The 26,488-nt window shown below is 38.4% G+C and overlaps 1 protein-coding gene and 1 long non-coding RNA gene across 3 annotated transcripts in view; one reads left to right on the top strand and one right to left on the bottom strand.

Annotated features, from left to right (window-relative positions):
* RAB23 (RAB23, member RAS oncogene family) overlaps window positions 1-15,959 on the bottom strand; it is a 41,060-nt gene extending 25,101 nt beyond the window's left edge. Inside the window, exons 1-4 of one of the 2 annotated variants that reach the window (XM_021000501.2) lie at window positions 15,845-15,959; window positions 9,611-9,761; window positions 4,112-4,331; window positions 1,758-1,843 (exon numbers count right to left, since the gene is read on the bottom strand). In XM_021000501.2, coding sequence (XP_020856160.1) covers window positions 1,758-1,843; window positions 4,112-4,266 — 241 coding nt within the window. In that variant the 5' untranslated portion in view covers window positions 4,267-4,331; window positions 9,611-9,761; window positions 15,845-15,959. Of the gene's footprint in view, window positions 1-1,757; window positions 1,844-4,111; window positions 4,332-9,610; window positions 9,762-15,712; window positions 15,822-15,844 lie in introns of those variants that run through there. The other variant, XM_078155304.1, reaches the window with a different exon arrangement.
* Window positions 15,960-16,042: 83 nt separating this feature from the next.
* LOC144457578 (uncharacterized) overlaps window positions 16,043-26,488 on the top strand; it is a 67,211-nt gene continuing 56,765 nt past the window's right edge. The window contains exon 1 of the long non-coding RNA XR_013487002.1: window positions 16,043-16,172. This is a non-coding gene — a long non-coding RNA (uncharacterized LOC144457578). The remainder of the gene's footprint in view (window positions 16,173-26,488) is intronic.

Genomic DNA, 26,488 nt, shown 5'->3' with positions numbered 1-26,488 from the left:
AAAACCTCAACTGAACTGGCAAATAAAACTAAGAGCTAAAAAACTAACAAAATATTAGTTAATATAATCAGAAAAGTACAGGAAAATGAAATTGTCAGAATAAAAAATGAAAAAAAAAAGAATTTACAACAAATAAAGAGGAAATAAAGGAAATTATTCAAAATAATTTTGCCCAATTATAAACCACCAAAACTGATCACTGAGATGAAATGGATTGAATATTTACAGAAATAAAGAATACCTCTACTATATAGGAATAAAACATAGAGAAAAAAGCAACGGAGCAAGGCATAAAGAGGTGGTAGGTTCCCATTCCTTGGGGTGTTCAAGCAGAGACTGAATGAACGCATCAGGTATATTACAGCAAGGGTTTCTTTTGTAGATGTTTCGGACTTGATGGCCAGTTAGGTGCATTCCAACTCTGAGATTCTTTAGGTCTGCCCCACTAAGAAATAGTATAAAAGATGTAAGCCAAGAAATGTCTGCCCAGAAAAGGAGGTGGCTCAGTCATATAGCTTGGACAAGACATAACAGATAAGACAATTTGATGGTACACTGGTACCCATACATTATGAAAAGATGAAGAAGTCTGCTTCTAGCGTACTGGCAGGACATGAACAAGAGCTGTATGAGATAAGAGAGCACTTATGGGTTGAAATCTAAAAAGTTGAAGGAAAGGAGTATCTAAACAGATTAGATGAGATTACAGATTGACTGAAGAATTTACTTAGTGTTAATAGGCTGCATAACATGATACTGAGTACGTGCTAAATAAATTTATTTAGTGCTATGCTATTACAAATACATTATAGTCACTGTTGAAACAAACTAATCCAAAAAAATAACATTTTAAAATTCTAACAGTAAAAGAGGTATTTTACAGGAAATCATTATTCACCTCAGCCTCATTTAGAGACCTGAAGTTTTTATTACTAGCTCCTGACTTTGAAGTTCTAATCTTATAGTTATTGCTCTTTCCACCCTCATTTATCTTCCTCTCCTTTGAATTTATTATTTATAGTTTATATTATCTAATTTAATACTTAGTTATAGTTTCTCTCCTTTTTTGGCAGCTATTTCAAGAATACTAGGTTTATCTTTTCAACTAGAAAGGGAACATCTTATACTTTTATTATGTTTCCCACAAAGCCTAGGATAATGTTGAATAAACAGTAGACACTCAGTAAGCACTTATTGGTAAGGACAGTACAGAAACTTCTTGCTCGAAGAAGACTCCCTTTGATAAGGACTAGACTAGGTCTTATAAAGGATCCCATATCTTTATAATTAGCTATTACTTTTACTAAGCGAGAACCAATACTTTTGGACAAGTAAATTTTGTTCTGATTTCTTGAATAAAAATTCACAGCTTTTCTATGATTTACAAAATTTAGATAAAATAACTTCAAGATGTCCGTATGATTTTTTTTTTTGTGAGGCAATTGGGGTTAAGTGACTTGCCCAGAGTCACACAGCTAGTAAGTATTATGTGTCTGAGGCCACATTTGAACTCAGGTCCTCCTGACTCCAAAGCCAGTGCTCTATCCACTGCACCACCTAGCTGCCCCAATATGATTTTTACTATAAAATAAGGTACTACTAGTCACCTACTTAGGTGTGAAGAACATTAGGAGCTTGGGTTTCTAAAATATGTTGATATTGTAACTACTCCTAAAGAGAAAATATTAGGCAACAAAACTGAATTTTCTTATTTATCCATAAGAACCAGACAAAAGAAGAACAAAACCAAAATTTACCTCGGTAGTAAGCCTTTGTTATTGCATCAAACTCTTCTTGACCTGCTGTATCCCATAACATTAGCCTGACATCTTCATCATTAACCCTGAAAAAAAAAAAAGACATGCTAATTCAAATTTTAAGTGGAAAAATTCAATGAAGTTTCAATATTTTGATTTTTTAAAAACTGAAGTTCTTAAAAATATTACTTGTTTTTACTGAATATCAGCCAACTTAGTAAAATCAGACTTGTCAAGGTTAAATTTCAAGTTTTTTAGCACTTTTAATACTAACTTTGTGTTAACAAATATGTATTGTTTGCTTCCAATTAATCCTTCATTTCATAAAAAGGAATGAGTAAAATAAGAAAATATATAGTAAATAAATATATAATAAATGAACTACCTTTTTAGATAGATTTTGGCAGTGTTGCTTTAACATTAAGTCTCTCATAAGAATCTTTCCCTTTCTTGCCTCTATTTTTGCTTTTACCCTGGCTTTGAACACACTCATCTCTTTTCTACTCCCATCCCTCCCAAAGCTTGCCCTTCCCCTCCTAGCTTATTTATATCAGTTCATGGTACTGCTACCCTACCCATTACCCAAGCTTGAAATTCCAGAATTCTTTTTAAAAAATTATTGATATCTTTTGTTTTTGCTTCTTAACTTTCCCCCATATCTCACCTCCTCTCTCCCTCCTCGATAACAATAGCAAAGAATTTTTTGTTTTCCTCAAAGTCCTCTTTAATTCTTCCTTTACTTCCTGTATACAGTTAATCACCATGTCTTACCACCTGTACTAGCACAACCTCTTTCAACTCCTTCCTCCCTTTTCCACTTCATACTGCTACCATCTTAATTGAAGTTCTCATATCAGTTTGCTTAAACCACTGTAACAGCCTCTTACGTACTCCTCTGCATCTAGTTTCTAACCCTCTTCAATACATCTACCACACATTTCCCTTGTCACTCTCCTGCTTCGCTGCCTACAGCATAAAGTGCAAACTCCATGGTCTGGAATATAAGAGTCCCCACACTCTGGCTCTGACTTAGCTTTCTACATTATTTTACTCTGCCCCTCACTCTGCACACTCTACCTTCCCAGAAAACTGAACAATAGTTCACACTGATTTCACACTGCATTCTTTTGCATCGATAAGCCTGAAAATACTCCTTCGACATCTCTACTCATATTTTCTTCTTACTTTAAGGCCCAATTAATGTGCTGTCCTCCTCCACAAAGGTTTCTCTGATAATCCCAGCTAGAAGTGACTTTTCCCTTCTTGAACTTCTCACAGAACTCTGTTTAGATCTTTCCTGTATACTTATCACACCCCATCTTGAACACAAATTACTATAATATATACTCTGTCACTCTATTCGATTGCATGCTCCCTGAAGACTTGAACTGTTTCTTATTATGCCTATTGCCTACTATGGTTCCTTATACATAACAGGTATTTAAATGTTGACTGGATTTCTATATGATTAGCTATAACCAGCTGGTCGATACAAACTCTTGGGGACACCCAGGAAGGGAAACAGGCTCCTTTATTCACATGGTATCTCCACCCCTTTCCTTGCTGCCCTACTCAAAACTGGGTAGGATCAACAAAAAGTGTTATCTTGTCAAAGTGCTATCTTGTCTTCTCTTTAAATTCAATCCTTAATTAAATTAACTATTCTCTTAACCAACAAGTTTTTAATCCTCTCCAAATCTGTTTTTTACTACCAAATCTTTAACATCAATGTGTTCTCTGCCAACAAAAGGACATCCTATGTCGGTGCAGGTAAAACTTCTTTATACAAGTTATAAATTCATTTTTCTGAGAGCCAAAAATTAACTAAAGTAAGTCAAGTGTCATCAGTGAGTATGCTGCTGGTAGGGGAAAAGAAAAAAGAAAGGAAAGGAAGGAAAGTGAGAGGGGAAAAAAGGGAAGAGAAAAAAAGAATAAGGAAAGAAGTAGCAGAAATAGAGAAGAGGCGCATACAGATAATAAATAGTATAGCATCAACAAATGCCTCATGTGCCATTACTCAACCACTGCCATAGGAAACCTGCCCCTGAACATGTTTGTGAAATTAGTGTTACAGTAATAACTGACCTATATACACAGCACTTTAAAGTTATAAAACACCAACATAAATTATCTCATTTTATTCTTACAACTGCCTAGTAAGGTAGGTATCATAGACATCACCTCTATTTTACAGATAAAGAAATTCAGACTGTTATTTGCCCATGACCACACAGCTATTAAGGGCCAGAAGTTCTAACTCAGACATGTTCCAACTTCAAATTCAATGTTCCCACATCATACTGCCTCTTCATAAGGATATCCAAAACCGAAAGGGTGAAAAAAAAAGTACATACTGGATTTGTCTCTCCAAAAAATCAACTCCAATTGTTTTCTTGTAGTCTTTTGTAAAAATGCCTTTGCAATATCGTTGAATCATACTTGATTTCCCAACAGCTCCATTCCCAACAACCACCACCTTGATGGCCACTTCCACATCCTCTTCCAACATTCTGAGTTGAAGATAAATTTTTGTATCAACACTAATTTCAGATACTTAGATTTCTTCTCCCAAATCTGTAATAAAAAAATTATGGTCATCATGAAGTCAGAAAAAGTTACTAAAAAGTCCACAAAGGAAAATAACTCTAACTTGTTTATCAACATTTACTGACACAAAAATATTACTTAGCTTTATCACGCAACACCATAATGTAGAACCTACTTCTACTCAGTTTTTCTATGAAATCAAATTTTTAGGCCATATTTTGAGATACTGGCAACAAGAACAGGGAATGAAAGTCATTTTTGAAAATCCTAAAATCAATGCTGCTGAAATTCCATTAGAATGAATATCACCACCAAGAAAGGTTCTATAAAATAAAATTATATCCATCTGCTGGGGATTAGGTATTAATAATACTTCTTTGCCAGTTTAGTTTCAATGAAATGAATTTTCTACAAAGAATAATCCACTCCAAGTGCCTTCTCCAGTTCTAGGCCATGCAAGTAATGATTACTCTGTATAACCTAATTGTGTACTATTTGCATAATTGGCAAGGAAAAGAAGAAATCTCAATGCTTTAGTTTCCTTTGTCTTTCTACAAAGCTAAAGTGACTCTTTAATTCCCTCTTCCCTAATCAAATATTCAAATAACCACCACTAGAAAAACTTTACCAACTTATAAAACTGCTCAATAAAATAAATGATTCCAGAACTTAAAAGGAATGGAGATACAAAGCAGACAACAACCCCCTAATTTCCACAATGAATTCAAAGCACTTTCCCCCCCACTTTGCTAATTCAATATAATAAATTATATTTCATCTTAAGGTTCTGAAGTTATTTGAGGGACTGAATACATTTAATATAACAAAAGTCCACTTCAGTAATACAGTAACCAAGAAAACTCTATATAATTATTTTTACCCACATCATATAGTAATTTTAAAAATTAATAACTTTTAAAATATTTCCACAGACACTCAAAGCCTCATATATGCTCAAAATAGTATGCAAGTATACATAAAAGAGAATAGTTTTTATCATAAGTATAGAGAAAGAACAAATAAAATACACAGAGAGGGGACATTAGAATTTATATAGCACCCTGGCTTTATGTACTAGTATACTATTATGCCACAAGAAATAATTAAGGAGATGATTTCAGAGAATCTCAGGAGACTTGTATAAACTGATATGGAATGAAGTGAGCAGAACCAAGAAAACAATTTATACTATTAAAAATTGTTTAAAAAAAAAGTAAACAATTATGAAACATTTAAGAACTTTGATTAATGCAGTGATTCCAGAATTCCAGAGCACTTAGGATGAAGCATGCTATAAACTTTCTCATAGAGAGGTGATGGGACTAAATGTGCAGAATGAGACACATTATTTTTAGACATGGTCAATATGTGAATTTGTTTTGCTTGACTATGCATTTTTTTTTTTGCATTTTGGTGAAGCAATCAGTGTTAAAAGAACTATGCATATCTTAACAAGAGTTTTGCTTTTCCTTTCTTTTTTTTTTTCCAGTGCGGGAGGAGATGGGAGGGAGAAAAAAATATTTAAAAAAAATAAAATTTGATTTTAAAAAGGCATAAAGTCCACCACATCAATGTGTGGATATATGAATACACACACACACACACACACACACACACACACACACACACACACACACACACACACACTCTCCCCATGTATGTAGATAATATGTGTAAGACCTTAAATGACAAGTGAGGCAACTTTCATAGCAGATGACAGATAATAGAATACAAAGAGAACAGAGTTCATAATACCTTATGAATTCAATTGAGTAAGTATTTATTAAGTGCCAATTCCGTTAAACACACTGAAATGACAATTCAGATAATGCAAAGAACTCCATGCCCTCTAGGAACTACAGCTCATAACAGATTAGTATATAAAATAAATATCAAGCAAATGAGTTCGGAGTGGAGTGTTAACAATTAGGAGATAAGTAAAGGATCTTTTGCAGGAAGATCAGCTGAGCCTTCAAGGGAGGTAAGGATTCTAAGAGAGAGAAGGGAAGAACACTCCAGTCCTGGGTGTGCACATGCATAGCCTGTGCAAAGGCAGGGAGATAGAATGCCAAGTTCAGGGAATGCCAAGTAGCCCAATTTGGCTAGAATATAAAATGCACAAAGTAGAGTAACATGAAATCAATCTGGAAAAGCAGGTTAAAGATTGTGAGAGATTTTACATACCAAAAAAGTTTATGTTTCATTCTAAAAACAATGAGGTTCTAAGTGAAATGATATGGCCAAACCTATGCTTTAAGACTCTCACTTTGGTAGCTATGTGGATGAAAGACTGGACAGGGGAGGTACTGGGGCAGGGACACCTATCTGGAGACTATTACAGTCCAAGAGAGAGGCATGAAGACCTGAATTAAGTTATCACTGCTCGTGTAGAAAGGAGGGGATGGATGAAGAGATGTTGCAGACTCAAAACGACTGGGCAGTGAGTGGATTATAAGGGGCTGAGGAAGAAAGAGTTGAAGATGACTTTAGGATTGCAAACTTGAGTGACTAGAAGAATGGTGTGCCCTTAAAAGAAAATGGAAGTTCAGAATAGGGGTGGGAAAGGGGGAAAAGAAAACAGGCTCCATTTTGTACATGTCTTGTATAAAACCAGGGGATATTCAGATGTAAATACCAACAAGCAGCTTATGATGTAGAACTCAATCCCAGAGAAGAGAGGGCTGAACCAGTAGATTCATCTACCAATAACATCTACAAAGAAAAGATAAGTGAACTCAGGTGACAAGACCTCTCTTTATATCTTCTTTGTTAGTGAAAAGGACCCAGGGCATTTTCCTATAGTATAACCAAGTATCATGGGTAAACACAGATGATGAGCCAGCAAAGATGGCTGAGAAGCAGTCAGAGGAAAACCAGGAGCAGGGGGCCTCAAAAAAAAACCCAGGGAAGCAAGAGTATACTGGAGGATGGGGTGATTAAGAGTATAAAAGGATGCATAAATGTTAAGAAGGTTAAGGTAAGAAAAAAGACTATCTGATTTAGAAAGTAAGGAGTCATTTGGTATTATTAGAGCAGTCAAATGGTGAAGTCATAAACCAGTTTGCAAAGGGATGAAAAGTGAATGGGAAGGAAGGGAATGGAGTTTATTTTTTTTCCTAAGAGATTGCTATGGATGGGAAAAGAGGTACATGTATTTGATGACAGTTTGAGATTATAACAGGATCAAGTGAAAGTTTCTTTTAACGATAAGGAAGCTACAGTTACATCTGTAGGCAACAGGAAAGTAAAATATGAAAATTCCTAATTTGCATGTCATCCTTGTTCAAATAGTGTTTAATAATGCTTGTTTAACAGAACTGAAAGCTGATCATGGACAGGAAATGGCAGCTAAAAAGGTTTTGAAAATACAGAAAATGAATATATAAAATATATATTCTACAGAGATATAGACAGAAAGAGGACTGCATAATATTATAAAACCCAACAACTGGAATAAAATAGCAATCAGTACATGACTTAATGGATGAGTCAATAGCCTAGCTCCTCCTTTAATATTTAATTTTGGGATGAAAGTAATACTAAATTCTCACAGGTCAAGCTCTGGCATGCCTTGTTGTTCGTCCTTCCTTTTCGAAGGTGACCAATGACATCATGGTGATGTCTTGATTTATGCATGAACCGGATTTAAGCCTCACAAAGTCATCAGCAGCACTCACTCTTCCTAAGTCATTTTGGTCCTGTGGCAAGACAGAAGTCAGGACTACTGGCAAAGGCCTGGGATGCGGTAAATTGACCTTGGTGTCTTCAATGCCATACCAAGCTCCGAGTGCTCCATAGCACCTGCTTTAGCCACCTTCACGGCCCTTGGAACAAACTGTTCTCATCCACCTATACCATCAGGGGAAGTCTTCACACTCTTGGGATAGACACTCCCTTAATTCACCAAGTGGTTTATGGTCTGTCAGTTACCCTCAAGCTGGTTTAGTCTCTCTCTCAAGACAGTTTACTGGGGTGTGGCTTCTTGGAACCACAGGGGAGAAATGAGTGCCAGGTGGACACCCAAGGTAGATAAGCAGCCTTGAAAAGTCCTCAGCAAGCCCTCATACCAGAGGTGCTATTTCTTCCTTAATACCCATACCCTGGAATACCTCACACCAAACTGCAAAAGTTTCAAAAAGACTCAGGTGACAAACTGTATACTGGTCATCCTGGAACAGTCTAGATGGAGAAACTGATCATCAGAACAGCCACAGCATAATGAATTTTTCAGTCACAAAATCCCTCAAAAACCAATTTTACTGTGTTACAGGAAGGGTATGTAAGGGTATGATTTGTGTAAGCAGAAGGAATTCATATAAAAACAAAATCACCAATACTTCAAGTATTTAAGAAATATTCTCCACAGTATCTATTAGGCCTGTTGCAAATTCTCAATAAAGTTGATGAATATATGAAGTGGCTAAAGTTCTGAGTAGCAGAAACACAGGATGGATGCCTCAGGTAGCTCAGTTCACCACACTGAGGACCTGTAATTTCACTGGTATGAATATTCCCTTCACCCACGCAGATTATAATCCTTCTACAATTTAACAGGCCTGTAGGGGTGAGGGTGGGGTGCTATTTCTGAAAAATTCTTCACCATAAGGCCAAAATGATCATGGAGCCTGTTGAAATATAACTAGGATGGTCCTTAGACAAAAGATATATAGTCTTTCTAGCCTATCCCTGAATCTTTTTCAGCTTGGTAAATCATTAACTCTTTATACTTCAGTATTTTCATCTGTAACATAAAAGGATGAAACTAGAAGACCTGTAACTTCCAACCTTTCTAGCTCAACATCTATGATACTATCAGTGTCCAGAACTTTCACTCTACTGGAATAGCCACTATGAAACCATGTAAGACATGAGCAGAACTTTAGTGAGGTCTGATTTTATGGAAATAGAAGAATTCCTAAAGACTTTTAGGCACGGATATTTTGCAATAATAATCACAGATATTTAAAAATCCACTGTTTTAATTCAGATATTCTTTAAACACAGAAATTATGCTAGAGAGCAACTTAATTTTACATTTAATACACTCCATACATTTATAATAATCTCTCAGATTTACAACCTCTAAATCACTTTGGCATGTTAGAAGTTTTCCCACTGAAATGGGGATCACCATTCATGGAGTGTGCTTCTTTACTGTAATCTCCTTTAATCCTTAACTTTTTTCAAAGCACAGTTGAAGCACCACTTTCTACATAAACTTTTCCTGATTCCTGGCCCCAAGTTAGAAACTCTATTTCTCTTGAAATTACTTTAGATTATTTTATATATACTTTGCATTTACTTACTTGTGTATACGTTGTATCTCCCCAGTAGAATGAAGGCTCTTTGAGGACAGGGATTGTTTCATTGTTTGTCTTTGTCTCCCCAGCACCTAATACAGTGGTTGGTGCTAAATAAATGTCAGCAGAATTGAACTCAAATATCACTGCTCCAAGCCTGAGATACAGGAAGAAAAAAAGCCAAACAACTGGGTCAGAAAAGTAAGACTTAAGAGACTTATAATAGAAGCCAACCAAGCACTTACACTTTAAATGGAACCTAACACATTAAATTGCCAAGTAATTTCAATTCTAACCCAACAACTCCCACATCTGTCCCTTTTTCTCTACTCATCCTGAACTATCCCAGTTCAAGTCCCTTTCAACTCATTTTTTTCTTTTACTATATTTTACTTGGTAATCTCATCAGCTCCCATGATTTCAACTATTATCTCTATGCAGATGATTCTCAGATCTACTTGCCTAGCCCTAACCTCTGTTCCAATCTCTAATCTTCTAATTCCAACTGACTATTAGACATCTTGAACTGGATGTCTTCTAGACATTTTAAACTCAATGTATTGAAAACTGAACTCATTATCTTTCCCCTCAAACCTTCCTCTTCCCAACTTCCCTATTACTGCTGAGGGTACCACCATCCTCTCAGTCACCCAGGCTCATAACCTAGATGTCATTCTACATTCCTCACTCTCACTTCACATTACCAATCACTTGTAGACTCCTGTCATATCTACCTTCTTTCCCTACCTTTACAACATATCTCAAAAATACTCTCTGTTCTATTCTAGCACGAACATCCTCAGCACTACTTACCTTTGGTTCTATTTCCTAGTGCCTCCCCCCACCCCAAGGTAAGCTCCCTGAGAGCAAGGACAAATTTTTTTTGTAATTATATCCCCAGGGCCTAGTACAGTGCTTTGTACATATGACACTGAATACATACCACATGAATATATTAGGAACATTTTAATTTCTGAGATCTTATTCAAAAGAACACTAAATCTGGTGTCAAAGGACCTGGGTTGAATCTGGGCTTTCCTAATTAACATTTGTGTAATCTTTCGATAAATCATCTCTGAGTCTCAATTTCATTATCTATAAAATGAAGAGGTGGGAGTAAATGATCTCTCAGGTCCCTTCTAGCTCTAAATCTATGATCCTATCTCCCTGCACCCTCATCCAATCCTACCCCACCTCATTCCCAGTCCCTATTGTCCTCTGCCCTCTCTCTTCCATTGAGCCTCTGGAAACTACTTCTTCTCTAACCCCACCAATTCTTAACAGATTTCTCTTCAACAAAGGTCTTTGTCTCTCACATTTTTCCCCTGACCACCCTCTACAATGTTATTTGTTCCTTTCATGCCTCAGAACACTAAACCAAGGCCAGGAAGAGGAAAAAGAATACTCCTTGTCCCTTACTGCCCCCTTTCAGATCCTCCCTCTACTTTTATCACTAAGCAGTCTCTCCTGATTTCAGGCTCATTCTATCCAGCTACTTGGCCCAGATCCTTGTTGCTGTAACATAGGTTCTTCCAGGTTGTTCCTCCTCCTTTCCTAAGTATTTCAGTACCTACTTCACAGTTTTCTTTTCCACCTTCACTCTGCCCTCATATTTATGGGCTTCAGTAAACACCCTGATAATCTCTTTAACTCTTTGGGTTCCCAGTTCATTAACCTCTTCAACTCACATGGTTTATATCAACACTCTACCTCAGATTACAAGAAGGTTGACAATCTCACCAACATCCCAAACTGTCCCCACCGTATCTTGAACTACAAAATCCTCCTCTCTGATCACTATTTCCTGTCCTTCCATTTCCCTCTGCCTCATTCCTAAACCTACTTTTTTATCCTCACCTTTCAATCCATCACCTCTCCTCTTGCTTTACTTTCTTCCCTTCACAAGTTTTGCAAGTATAGTTTACAGAATCTCAGAGTCAGAATGAACCTAAAAGGCCATCTAATCCAAAGAGTACAGGAACAGGAATCTCCTCTCAAATATCACCTGTCTTTGCTAGCCTCAAGTCCTTCTGTGAAGATTTATAGTGAGAAGGAAACTACTACATCCTGAGGTGAACCATTTCACTTTTGAATAGCTCCATTCCTGTACTGATGAACAGATAATGTGGAGAGATTTTGTCATGTAGAGAAGGGGAGGTGAGGCAGATTTCTTTTGTAAAGTAGAAGATATGGCCATCTGCTAAGAGACAGAGGGATTGTGGTTATGTTGGGACTTGAAGAGAACTTCTGGAACAGCCATTTTGTTGGGTATGACAGTGAGTCCCATATCAAGCAAGCAAGGAAAGAAAGCAACAATGAAGACCCAGTTAAGATAACTTTTTTTCATTTTAGTGTACCATCATTTTCCATTCCTCTCACTGCCAATGTCTTCCTCCACTTAGACTTTTTTATCCCGTTCCATTTTGTTTTTCTGGGAGCTTAGCTGATAGTTCATTGTCTTTTACTCTACTGTCTTCTTACAAACACATCTGGGGATCTCCTACTCTTTAAAAACTTGACTTGACCCTATCATCTTTTCAATCGATTGGGCTTATACACACTTTCCTAGCAAACTCCTATAATAGAGTTTCTACCTTTATACTTACTTCTCACTACCTCACCCCAGCTGGATTTCTGATGCCACCACTTAACACAAATTAATCTTTTAAGGGTTACCTATGTTCTCAATTGCTAAAGTCATATCCTTTTCTCAATCTTCATTCTCCTTGACCCCTCTGCAATTTCTGGGTGTCAATCAGACCCTCATAGATACACTCTCTTCCTTTGGCTTCCCTGACACTGCTCTTCTGGTTCTCCTTCTACATGACTGCTCTTAGTCCTTGCTGAGTCATCATTCGCTTCCCATCACTCTAAACAGAGGTGTCTCCTAGATCTTTGTCTTAGAGATCTTTTCCAACTTAGTGATATCATCTACTCTCATGGGGTTAATTATTATCTTTCAAATGATGCCTAAAACTATATGGTAAGACTTAATCTGTCTTCTGGACTCCAGTTCCATATCTTTAACTTCTAGATGGCTATCTCTCTCAGCTGGATTTTATATTGGCAAATCCACTTTAAATGATAAATTAAACTAAATTTAACAACTTCTTTTCAAAAAAACCTTCCCTCTCTCCTATGCTTTCCCACTTTTTTTAGCTGTTGCTCAGGTTTGAAATCTAAGTCCTCTTTAGCACTTCCTCCCCCCCCCACTTCCCACATCTAAATAGCTGCCAAATTTTACCACTCTCATCTTGGATCATTATTACAGTTTCCCCGACTCTTTACTTTTTCTCATTGTCTCTAGGTCTCTTCTCCAAGTTATCTTCCCTACTGTTTCCACTCCACTTCCTTACTCACTAATAATAATAGCTAGCACTTACATAGCATAGCGCCTGTTATGTGCCAAGCACTGTGCTAAGCTCCTTGTAAATATTATCTCATTTGAACTTCACAACAACCCTAGGAGGTAAGTACTATTGTTATCTCCATTTCACATTTGAGGGAAACAGGTTAAGTGACTTGCTCAAGTTTACATAACTAGAAAGCATCTGAGGTGTAATTTGAATTGAGGTCTTCCTGATCCTGGCCCAGCTCTCCATCTACTGCACCACCCAGCTGCTTTTCACTGTCTAGACTAGGGGATAAAGTACATACACCTTAGCCTAGGGCTTTAGGTCCCCTACAATCTATCTATGATCTACTTTTCCTTTCATTCAATCCCTTTTCACATATATTACCTTCTAGCCAAATGAACTACTAAATTGTTCCCTAATCTCACGTTACATTCTCCTTCCTGCCCCCATATTTTCACAAGAGTCCCAAGTCCAGAAAATACTTTCTCCACATCCCTACTTGTTGACAGTCCTAAAAACAACAAAAACCCAAAACTAACTACTTTATTAAAAACAATTCGACTATCAATGTAATCAACTAAACTTCACTTTCAATGATAAAGAATCAAGGGAATTGTTCTGTCACTCCTAAGTCTTTATCGGTATTCTTTGTCCAAACATTCTCAGTCATTTTTTCTCTTTCCGTATATGATCTTAGTATACCCTCTTTTTCTTGTTCTGCTTTTTTTTTTACTTTGCATTGACCTACAGAGACTTCTCTTCCTTAGAGATCCAGCCTAGATGCTACTTCCTCCATTAAGCTTTCCCAAACCCCCTAATTGAAAGAGATGTCTCCTTTCTGCAATACAGTACTCCATCTCTATCCTTCATTAGCTGATATTACATTCTACTTTTTGTACATGTCTTATTCCATATATGATTGTAAAGTAGAGACTGTTTTTATCTTTGCATCCCTAACACTAATACCATTCTTTCCAAATGGTAGGGACTTACAATTCTAAATGAAGTAGTAATCAATCAACAAGCGTATCTAAAAGCACCTATGTGCTAGAAGCAATGCTAGAACAAACCCAAAAATGAAACAGTTTCTGCTCTCAAGGAGCTTACACTCTATAAGGGAAGAAAATATGTACTTGTATAAGAACATACAAAATAAATACAGGGTAATTTCTTTTTTTGAGAGAGGAGGAAAGGCAGTAGCAGGTGTATATGTGTGTGTCAAATCAGGAAAGGACTCAAGTAGAAGTTGGTGTTTAAGCTAAGCTTTGAAGGAAATAGGATCCAAAGAGGGAGAGGTGAGAAGAGCACTTGAAAGTACCAGAGAGGAAAGGTCAGTTTAGCTGGACCATAGAGATTATTATATAATATAGCTAAAAAGACAGGTTGGACCCATGTTGAGAAAGGCTTTAAATTCCAGAGGAGGGTATAATTTGATATTGGAGGTAATAGTCCCTGAAGTCTGAATAAAGCACTATCATGGTCAGCCCTCTGCTTTAGGAAAATTACTTTCTCATACCTGTGTGGAGTAACAATATTTGTTGTCTTCAATGTTGAATACTGTATATAAAATGGTATGTCAAAATAACTGAATATGGAATAACTAAAGTTCCTAGGTTGACAGTGACAATTATTTACATAATCAAGTTTATTAATCTTTACAAACGTTAAGAAAGTTCAGGATATTCCCATTTTACAGATCAGTAAATTAGTAAAGAAAGGCAGATCATCTACCTGAGGTGCCACAGATTGCCTGATTTCTAGCACTACACTTAGCATTAGGCTAGGCTGCCCCAACTCAGGCATTGTCCTTATGAATGCAGACAGATTTATAGTTGGGGAAGGTGTCAAAATACTTCTAAGGAATAAACGTTGCCGGCATCCATAAAGCCACAGGCCTGTTTTGGGGTACAGACTGATCTTAAAACCATCCTCCACAGCCACCTTTACCAACTGACCAGAACATGGCTGGGAGCTCTACTAAACGGAGAAGCCGCAGTCCTCGGGTGGTACAAGACTGGTACGCTGATGAAACTTTGCTAAGCATTTACATTTAATCTTTGTTCCCCCTCAGTTCCGCCGTCCTAGGGAAGTGAAGGGAGAGCACCGCAGTCCCCCGCCAGCCTGCGGCCCACGCACCGCCCCCGGGGCAGGATTTTTCACACCCCGGGTCCCGAGGGAAGGCCGGCCGGCCTCAGAACCTCACTCATATTCTCTGGGCTCCAAAGCCCTCGGAGGGTGGGCGAGCGAGGGAGAGGAGGAAGCCGGGGCAGGGGAGCCTTTTCCCCATTAAAGACGCCGGGAGTGCTCGCTGCTTTCCGGGTGACACCGCAGGACGGGGGGGGGGTAGGACCGAAAGCCGCGGCGGGCAGCCCCCGCCCAGAGGGCACTGGATGCTGGAGCCGCCGCAGGTGGGACCAGGCAGGCACCTAGACGCCAGAAGCCCGGCTGCTAGGCAGCGCAGGGCGCGGGGTTCGGGGGCGGGACCGCGGCGCCTGCAGCTCCAAGGGCCGGACCCCCTGCCCGGGCGCCCTGGGGGGTCTCGGGGGGCGGGGGCTGAGCCCCTGTCGCCACCCCGCCGCCACCTCGGCTTCCCTCCCCTCGAAGATTGGCCCCTTCCCCAGAACCCCGCGAGAACTGCAAAGCCCGGGGAATGCGGGAAAGCCCGTCAGGGGAGGAGGCCCCAGTGGAGGAAGCAACCCCCACGGAGAAAAGGGCCGCCCCCCGCTCCCTCACCCAGCGGCTGCGGACTCACCCGCCCCAGCGAGACCAGCTCCTTTCAGTCGCGGTCGCGGCGCAACCACTGCCGCCGCCGCCTCGAGCGCCCGCCTAGACCGGCTGGCTTACTTTTTTTGAAAAAAATGTTTAACGATAACTTTATTAATACCTCGGGAACGTGAACAGAGATGTTCAGGGGCTGCTCCAGCTGCGGCGGCGAGAGCGGGAGAACCTACTCCTCGCCATCAGCAAACCTGCCCAGACGCCCGAGCATGCGCGATGCTTCGCGCATGCTCAGAGCGAGGTTGCTCATTCTCTCTCTACCCCCTCTCCCATTGCCCCCCCCACTCCCCCATGCCTTAAGAGGCGTTGTTGGGGAGGAACCCAGGAAGCTAGGATTCCTCTTCCCGGGTTGGGGTGTGGAGAGAGAGGAAAAAGAAAGCGAGACCTGGCTGGGAGTGGAAACTGGCAAGGAACTGGGAAGGGCTGCCGAAAAGGTAGTGGAAACTTCAGCTGAGATAGGCTTTGCCCAAGTCCCCCGAGGGGTAGCTTGCTCTCTAGAGAAAGTCATAACAAGACACCTTCTTTCCAAACACCGAGTAGCTCTGACCAGCAACATCCGAGAAAGTGGAAAGTATGGCGGTGTCTAAACACAAGAGTGAAATGGGGGAGGGGGGAGGTGGAGAAGCCCTAACAAAACAAACCAAACATTCAGCTTGGTTGCCAGGGTATTTCAGGCTAAAGTGTGGGTTTGTTTCTTTTTGCCTTTTACTTGTCAGAGTTCCTTTTGTGGAGATAGATACAAAAGATAAATTATGTCTATTGCATAGTTAAGGTAGAGTGCAAATACTTCTATCCCTGGAGGATACTACACTGATGGATGGATGGATAACTAGGGGGTTAGCAGTGTTTAAGTCCATTAACGTCCGAATTTCTGTTCTTGGACACAATGGATATTAGCTTTTAGGAGGGGAAGAATCTCCCTTCTCGACCTCCCCCAACTTTTTTTCTTCTTTTGCACGTTGATGTTAATCATTTTACTGTAATGAAGATCCGCTCTTTGTTTGCCTCAGTTCTGTTTACCTGCAGAAATGTTTTGTGTACCCTGTTGAGACCAAACAAATCTACGGAGAAGGGGTCCTCTGAATTCTATTTACACTGTAACTAAAATGTCCAAAGACTCTTTATCAGTGCTCTTGAAAGAATGCTGTGTCCAGTAATGAGATATTCCAAATTACTTCTGGAAAAATGGGTAGGGAAAAGTCAATTTGAGATAATTATTCAACATTACTGCACTGCTCTCTAGGCTGACACAGCAGAGATTTCCGTTGACTTTCTGCTCTATACTATTTAGGGTCACAGAAGGTAGCTGAATGACAAGGAATAGTATATTTTAAAAAAATCAGCACTACTTCAGCACTTCAAGAGAACATTGTTTCAGTTGTGTGGGTACTTCTTTCACCTATGCAGACTCCAACCCCTCTAAGACTGGTAGATAGTCCTCAAGAGTTGTGTCAGAAAAATTCACCATCCTGGTACAGTCTGTTCCCAAGCCTTCTGAATTTAGCCAGGATGGTCCTCAGAGGAATGACTCCTCATGCAGCCATCCTCTCTCCACTGGAATCTAAGTGCAAGACCTGAGACGTTCACTCTGCTACTATAGCCTGGGAGAACTCAAGAATTCCCTCTATGTTAAAATGAAGCCTTCAAGTAGGATTTTAGTGGTGAAAGAAGTCTTAAGGAAGAACCAACCACATTTTTCTTTTTTAAACGATTTTTTTACTGATTTCTTTCATATGTCAGTAGAATTTGTCTCAATATGTCTCCCCCTTTCTCCTCCCACAGCCATCCCATATAACAATTAATATTTTTGAAAAGGAAGAGGATGGGCCCCTAATTCATTGTTGGTGAAATTGTGAACTGATCCAGCTGTTTTGGAGACCAGTCTGGAATTGTGCCCAAAGAGTTATTAAACTGTCTATACCCTTTGACCCAGCAATACCACTACTAGGTTTATATCCAAGGATGATTAGGGAAAAAGGAATATAACCTATATATTCTAAAATGTTTATAGCATAGCACCTCTCTTTGTGGTGGCAAAGAACTGGAAATTGCAGGGATGGCCATCAATTGGGGAATGGCTGAACAAGTTGTGGTATTTGATTGTGATGGAATTCTACTGTGCTAGAAGAAATGATGAGCTCAGTGATCTTAGAAAAACATTTAAAGACTGGCACGAAATAATAAAGAGCGAAATGAGCAGAACCAAGAGAATATTGTATATAGCAACAGTAATATTGTTTTAAGAACAACATAGCAAATAAGTCATTTTGACTATTATAAATATCCGAATTAACTATAAAGGAAATATGAAGAAAGATGCTATCTGCATCCAGAGAGAAATGGAATTATGTAAAGAATAATTTTATATATATATATATCTATTTGTGTCTAATGGTAGCTATCTCTAAGGTGGGGGGAGAGGGAAGAAAAAAAAAGAAATTTACATGATAACTTCATTATATATTTAGAAAGAACAGCAATTGTACATAATAGCTCAACAATTTCATATGCAATCATTTTTTATCATACTATGTTATAGAAATGCTTGTTTTATTCCATAAATTAAAAATATAATAATTGTGGGGGAAAAAAAGAAAAAGAGGAAAAGACAAAATCAGTAAAACTGAACAATATGTTGAAAAAAGTCTGAAATGTACATCACTTTTGGACCTTCCACCTCTGCAAAGCAGTGGAATGAGGGTGTCTACTTATATTTCTTCTTTGGAGTTATGCTTGTTTTTTATTATAAGGATTTAGTTGAAAATGTAATGGCCTGCTTATCAGATATACATATGATGTGTGATTTGCTGGATTACCAATTTGGAAACCATATGATTTTTCAGGAGAGGCAGTATGGTGCAGAGGATAAAAGTTTGGATTCAGAGTCAGGAACACCTGAATTCATATCCTACTTCTGACACCTTCTGATAATGGACAAGGGACTCAATTTCTCTGGGCCTCATTTTCCTCACTGGTAAAATAGAGATAATAATACCAGTAATACCTCTCTTACAAGGTTGTTGCAAGACTTAAATTAGACAATATACATAAAATGAATTGTAAACTTTAAAGTGCTATATAAATAAATGATAATTACTATTATTGTAGTAGTGGTAGCTAGCTGATGAGTAGTCAAGGCTGTCAGTTACTTTTACTCATTCCCACTTTTTTTTTTGTGAGTCAAGCTATTCCTCACCTTGGGCATGATTTTCTTTTCTAGCCCCACTCCCTTTCCTCTGAAACAAAACCCAGGGGGAAAAATTGGCAGATGCCGAAGTTTTGGGAAAGTGCTCTGGTTATAATGGGAATGATTTAAAAAAAAAATATTAGTTGCAGGAATTTACATTTATCCTTACTGACTTTTATCTTGTTAGAATTAACCCATTATTTTTGCCTTAGCCATGCTAAGCAGTTCTCTTAAGAAACAGATTTTCCCTAAACCCATCTTCTCCAGAAAAGGGGAGGTGGATGAAAAGGGGAGAAGGAAATAAACACTCCCCATCTTGGGTCAACACTGTGTGTGTGGAAGAGGAAGGCATTGCTAAAGAGATCAGGAGGCTACAAACCAAATGCTTGATTGGAAGGGGGAGATGGTGGGGAAGAGGGGAGAAAAAGGATATTTCTCATCTTCCTACTCCTCTTTGACTTCTACGGAGTTTTGCTGTAACCTTTGGACAGGAAGAAGAGGCTGATATCATTAGATCTGTTTGTCATCCTAAGGGGTTTTGGGGAAAAGAGAAGCCCTCTAGAGCCCAGGAGGGGAAACTGAAGAGACATGTGCCCCTGCCATGAAAATTGCGAAGGGGCTGTAGACATGAGGTCATCAGTGTCAAATTCCAAATCCAAGGTAGCAGTGAGCTCAGAGAGTGTCAAGGTGGCTTCTGTCTCCCTGGAAAGCACTACCCCTATCCCCTTATGCACAGTGTTGACCCAAGGGGAAACTCTTGGGGATTGCTCATCCCTTTCTCCCCTTTTCCTCCCTCTCTCCTTTTCCGAAGAGTATGAAAGCCTGAGATCTTTCCCCTAGGTTTACAGAAAGTCTCCTTAAAAGCATTGCTAAACCGTGTATCATTGTTTGAGCATAGCAGAGAGAAACAACTGGAGAACAGCAGGGAAGGAAGAGAAATTTAAAATTGTAATATTTTGCCCAAACATTATCTCTGGCTGAGGGCTTGGAGCTTTGAAAGTGAATTATTTATTCATTTTTACAATCTCTTTGGGCAGAGAGAATATTTCATATGAATCAAACAATGACAGAAGTTTTATGTAGTTAAAAATGGAAACTAAAAACAAAATTATATGAGCGAAAAATACCTTGTCTAATGAGAGAAACCAACCACTACAGATTTTAAAGTTTATGCTCACAAATTTGTCATTTTAAAGAGATGGAATAATCAGGCTGGGTGACCAGATAGCTTATATTGTCTGTTTTTTCCCACTCTTCAACAGTCCTTTTGACCTTAAATTACTCTTCGGGTAGCATTTTAAAATACTGATAAGATTAACTAAGAAGTGAGAAATATTTAAATTTTTTGAACTGAGGTCTTTGGGACATCATAGCAAAATAATTGAACTCAAACATAAATTAAGGTTAACAAAACTATCGAATAATCAACAACTTTCCTTCCAAACTAAAAGTGTCCAAATATGTACTTCAAAGATAGAATAAGCGTAATTTTAAAATGCTTAAAAGTTATCTTGCCCAGACTAGTTAAATCTAGACTTGTAGTTTGAATTAGTATGAATACTTCATATTTTTATATTCACTGAATACTTTCTGTTCTTATGAATAGATATGATAGACTGCTATTAAATATACTCAATTGCCTTTGTTTTTAAAACTATTCTCTACTTGCAGTACAGACTTTGGTTCGATATGGTTTCCCTTTTTTAAAATTATGAATGATATTACTGAAAAAGAATGTTTTTAAAAGTTCTTTGGAAATGAATTATTCCTAAAAATAAAATTTCATCTGATTAGTTTAATGGGTAGAAAAATATTGAAGACCATGTGGTATGCTATAAGGGATTGGACTTCAAGTGAGGAGGTTCTTAGTTTGAATCCTACATCAGACACTTATAAATTATATGACAATATGCAAGTCACTTAACCTGGTTGGGCCTCAGTTTCCTCATCTATAAGATGTGGGAGATAGACTTAATAATCTCTAAGATAACTTCCAGCTCCAAATTTATGATTCTGTGTTCTAAATTGGTCCTAGATTATTTTTTAACTTTCATTTATGTGTGTGTGTGTGTGTGTGTGTGTGTGTGTGTTTTAAGGCAATTGAGGTTAAGTGACTTGCCCAGGGTCACACAGCTAGTAAGTGTCAAGTGGTTGATCTGAGGTTATATTTGAACTCAGGTCCTCCTGACTTAAGGGCCAGTGCTCTATCCAGTGTGCCATCTAGCTGCCCTTTATTTTTTAACTTTTAAACTGAAGCATGTGTAACCTGAGTCCAAAAGTCCATTTGGTATGTGACTCTCCTCTCATTGGTAGAGATCAGTGCCCTGTGACTACATGAGGGGAGGGGAAGAATTGGTAAGAACAAGAGAAAGGAGAGCTCCAGGCTTTTGATCTCCACAAGTCTTCTTTGAGTTCTACTGTCTTATCTTTGATTTCTGGCTTCTAGCTTCAAGAGAGAGAATGAAAGATGCTAAAGGAAAAGACTCTGGAAAGAAGCCAACGAGAGAGGAGCTGGCAGTCTTTATCATGTCCCTATCCCCAACTTGCTACAGTAGAGACATGTGAAACTTCCCTTTGGGTTGAGCTGTTACCTAGCTCCCAATGGAAGAGCTCCTTTACTCTGTATTATTTGGTATATATTCTCCTGTGTATATTTCCTTTGATTTCTGTTTTGTAATCAACTTGGGTAAATAGGGTTGGTTTGTTTTTTTTGAAGGGGGTATTTTTCATTTTTGTTTGTTGGCTACTTTCTATATATGTCTTATTGTGGAACTGGTTATTTGGTGGGAAAGGAGTCAAACCTTAGATATAGAGCTTGAGGTCTTGCTTCCCCAATGATGAATAGTGATCAGGAATTTAATTTGAACCTGAAAATCACATGCCCTTCACAGTGCTTCTTAAACTGTGGGTCATGAGCCTATATGAGGTCCCCCGACCCACAGTGTAAGAAGTGCTGAAGGCTTCCTTCCAATGCAAAATGTTTAAGAAATCTTGCCCTAGACTGATAACATTTAAGGGATTAGGTAGAGCCCAGTACTCCCTTCTGTCTGAGGAGAGCAGAGTGGCCAAGCTTCTGGCTCCAACCTTCTATATTCCCTTCTGGGAGAAAATGAAGTCTTCCTTGAACAAGAGAAATGCTAGAGATGTCAGTTCTGCCTCCTTAAAGTCACGCAATGAAACTCCAATGCTGCACTACACATGGTTCAATAATTTAATAAAAATACTCAATAAACTTCAGTGGTTCCCTATTATTTACAGGATCAAATACAAAACTTTCTGTTGGGCTTTTAAGGCCTTTTAATAACCTGGCTCTTCATACCTTTCCAATCTTCTATTTTCTTCTGTGTACTTTATTATACTATTCCTTCATCTCCAGACCTTGACTGTGTTTTTGTTGTTGTTGTTGTTGTTGTTGTTTTTGTTTGTTTTTTACTGACTGTCTCCTATTCCTGGAATGCTCTCTTTCCTACCTTCCTTGGCTTCCTTCAAGTCTTAGCTAAAGTGTCACTTTCTGCAAGAAGTCTTTCTTAAGCTTTATATCTTCTAAGACTACCCCAGTTTATCTTGTATCTTTTAAAAATGTATATCTTATTTTCCCCCCAATTACATGTTAAAACAATTTTTAAACTTTTAAGAAAAAGTTTTGAGTTCCAAATTCTATCCCCCCCTTTCTGCTCTCCCTTCTTCCTGAGATGGTAAGCAATAAGATATAGGTTATACATGTGCAATCACGTAAAACATTTCCATATTAGTAATTTTGTATAAAAATATTCAAATAAAAGAAAAAGAATGAAAGAAAGGGAAAAATAGCATGCTTCAGTCTATTCAAACAATATCAGTTCTTTCTCTGGAGGTAGGTAGTGTGCTTCATCATTAGTCCTTTGGGATTTGCTTGGATCACTGTATTGCTCAGAGTAGCTAAGGCATTCACAGTTCTTCATCAAATAACCTTGCTGTTATTGTGTACAGTGTTCTCCTGGTTCTGTTTACTTCATTTTGCATCAGTTCATGTATGTCTTTCCAGGTTTTTTTGAAACCATCCTACTTGACATTTCTAATAGCACAATAATATTACATTATAATCATACTGTATGTTTTTTTTTGCTTTTTGATGAGGCAGTTGGGGTTAAGTGACTTGCCCAAGGTCACACAGCTAGTAAGTGTGCAGTGTCTGAGACTGCATTTGAACTCAGGTCCTCCTGACTCCAAGGCAGGAGCTTTATCTACTGAGCTACCTAGCTGCCCCCTGTAGGTTATCTTTTTTGTGTGTAGTTTGCAGGTTGTATCCCCATTAGACTGTGAGTTCCCGGAAATCAACTTTGTCTTTCTTTGTATCTTCAGTGCTTAGCACAATACCTGGCACATAGTAGGTATTTAATAAATGCTAGTTGACTGAGTAGTTTGTTAAGTGCTGCAACTGTTGTAGGCATAGTCACGGAATCAAGAACATCCTTCCTAAAATGTGGAACTCAGATCTGAACACAGTACTACTAATGTGTGGTCTGATGAGCAGAGTACCCCAGAACTATCCATTCCTTATGCCTGAAAGCTACATCATTTTTAATGCAACCTAAAATCTGCTTTTGTTTTCTTGGCAGCTGTATCACACTGTTGACTTATAATATGAGTTTGCAGTCCACTGAAAACCTCAGATCTTTATCAAACAAAATGTTGCCATTTCTCTTCTATTTCTAAATAAGGTATACTCTCTTGGACTCCTGGATAGTGTCTTAGCATCAACTTGTGCAGTGGGTCCCCAGACAGCCCTAAAGTGTCATTTCATTGAGCACATGCAATTTTGTAAAGCAATTATCTCCACACCCTCCACATCATACATACATCCTCTCTTATTGCAGATATCTAATCTCAAAAATCTAGGGTAGAGGGGAACAACCTAATATTTTAATTTAGAAATGATATTTAATGGCTGAGTATTTTATAACTATTTGGTTGTTCATCCTAATATGACTTTATTCAATTGGTGGCATAATTTTGTCGTTCTAATGAACCAGCCTATCTCTAGACATTTTATGCATAGACTAAATTCATTTTGCTAATTCCCAAATTTTTTTCAGTTCTGGTCACAAGCCTGGTTTTTTGAAAAGGGAAGCATTAGATATTGAAGTACAAACACTCCTATTAGGTTTTGTTTCTTTTTAAAAACTATTTCCTGCTAGTGTTATTAGCAGATTCTTTTTTGATGCACTATCATGCAGTGTATTTGGTCCATTGCCAATCTGTACACTGGAGTTGGTAATACAATTTTGTTTTGAGTGGGCATTATACTCTCTCTCTAAGGATGAGGCAGCTATTCCTGTCCAATTGGGCTCCTAGGGTCAGGTGGAAACCAGGTAATACATGTGGCCAACAACCTGGTCTTAACTGGCAAAATGGAGCTTAGCTCACCTCATTGTTGTTAAACAATTCTGTTTGTGGGCAAGTAATAAAGACTTGTTTCATACATGATCCATAGTTTAACCTTTCTTCTCCCCACCATAGGGAGACCATAGACATGAGCCAATACTTAAGCCTTAGGCAATTTTTTTCCTGGGGTGCCTGGTGGGGAACGTAAGGAGCCAAAGATTGTGAGAAAAAGGAGTTTGATACCCTCTTCTAGATGGCTAGATTCTCCTGAGACTGAACCTAAGATGATGTATGTGGCCAAAAGAGGCTCCTTAGTGGAGAATGGAGTAAATACAGTACCTTATATATATATATATATATATATATATATATATATATATATATATATATTTGTTTCATGTTGCCTTTGAGCACATAATGAAAACAATTAAACACCTGTTATGTGCAAGCACTATGCTTGCCACTGGGCATATAAAGACAAAAACAAAGCAGTCCCCAACCTTAAGGAGTTTCCATTCTATTGAAGGAAAAAAACATTCACATAGACAAGTAATTGCAAAGTATATTCAAAGTAATATAAAATAATTTTAGGAGGGTGAGAGTGCCAGCAACTGGGTGTGAAGGGGAGAGATCAAGAAAGGTCTCATATAAGTGGGTCCTAAACTGTGCTTTTAAGGAAGTTAGGTACTCTGGGAGAAAGGCAAGAAGGAAGTGCATTTCAGATATGGGACAATCACTTATGCAAAGGCATGGAGCAAGAAATGGAATGTTGAATACATTCAGGAATATCTATCAGGCCAAAGTATATGAAAAGGAAAAAAATATGAAATAAGACAAGAAAGGGAAGAGCGGACTGAATTGTTAAGGGCTTCAAAATAATTGGTTGAAGATTTTGAATTTTATCATAGGAGTAAAAGGGAAGCATAAAAGATCTTTGAAAAATCAGATAACATGGTCAGATCTATGTTTTAGGAATATCAGTTTAGCATTGCTGTGGAAGGTGAATTGAAGGGTGGGGGGAGTAGAGGCAGGCACCTAAATTAGACAGCTATTGTGATGATGACAGCTTCAACTAAGGTAGAGGCTGTGTAAGTGGAAAAGTAATCAAGTATTTTATTTGCCTTTTTTGAAGAGAACATGTGAGTCATTCTTGCATGCACTTTATTTCTTCTGATTTCATTTTCAGGGAGAAAGTTAATATTAATATACTTGTATTCCTCAGGTTTCAGCTCAACATTGGTTGCTGGACAAAGCCATTTTAATTTTTGTCTGTTTTATGAATTACTATGAACATCATCAAGTCCAGTGTTTTTCAAATTGTGCTACAAGGAACCCTGAAGCACCCTATTTTTCAGATGAACCTTGTGGTATTAGTAGATATTAAAATAATTTTAGAGGATTTTACCACAAGCATTCTGTCAAAGTTTTATTTAAACTGAAGGGTTCTACCACTGTGGAAAAGCATGAGAGCGATTGGTCTAGTCTATCCCCCTCTTTAAAGATGAGAAAACTGAACCACAGAAAGGTTAACATTGGTTCATTGACATTGTGCTTAACAGTATAATTAATACTGTGACTGTATCCCTTTGACCTCCTATGAGAATTTATGATGACCATTTTGGTGATTGTATCCTCAGTATAACCCTGCCTTCTAGGCTATGTCTGTGGAAGCTAGTTTCATTATTTAGATTAGATTCACCTGAGGGAGAGAAGCCTCGATGACAGAGTAGAGGAAGAACTTAGCTGAGCCCTCCCCATCTTTTCCCTCCAAACAACTTTAAAATAATGCTTCAAATTGTGAATTCTGGAGTGACAGAGCCAACAAAAAGTCAGGAAGAGATATTCTTCCAGCCCAAAACACTTAGCAGAAAAAGTAATCTGTGACATGGGGGTAGAGGTTGGCCCAAGCCCACATAGGTGCAGCCACAGAGGTGGGACTAGATGGTGATAAAAGCAGCAGCAGCAGTAGCTTTGAAGTTCTCAAGACAGAGATGGTAAGAGATTCTGGCAACTGGTTAGAAAGATTATAGGGGACCCCTGTGACAGCACTGACACAGGATCAGATACTGTTTAGCAACTCCATTGTCTATACTCTGTTCTGAGTCATAGTTCAAGGGTAGAGAGAAGTGCTTTCCTTTAAGAGGGAGCAGGACCCTGAGGAGCAGTACCACTTAATTCTAAAGGAGCAGGGACCCTGAG

Source organism: Phascolarctos cinereus, unplaced genomic scaffold, assembly GCF_003287225.1.
Source record: "Phascolarctos cinereus isolate Bilbo 61053 unplaced genomic scaffold, phaCin_HiC Scaffold_5;HRSCAF=322, whole genome shotgun sequence".
In the NCBI taxonomy this organism is placed as follows: domain Eukaryota; kingdom Metazoa; phylum Chordata; class Mammalia; order Diprotodontia; family Phascolarctidae; genus Phascolarctos; species Phascolarctos cinereus.
Note: the sequence above shows the minus strand (reverse complement) of the source record. Positions and strands in the feature narration are given on the sequence as shown.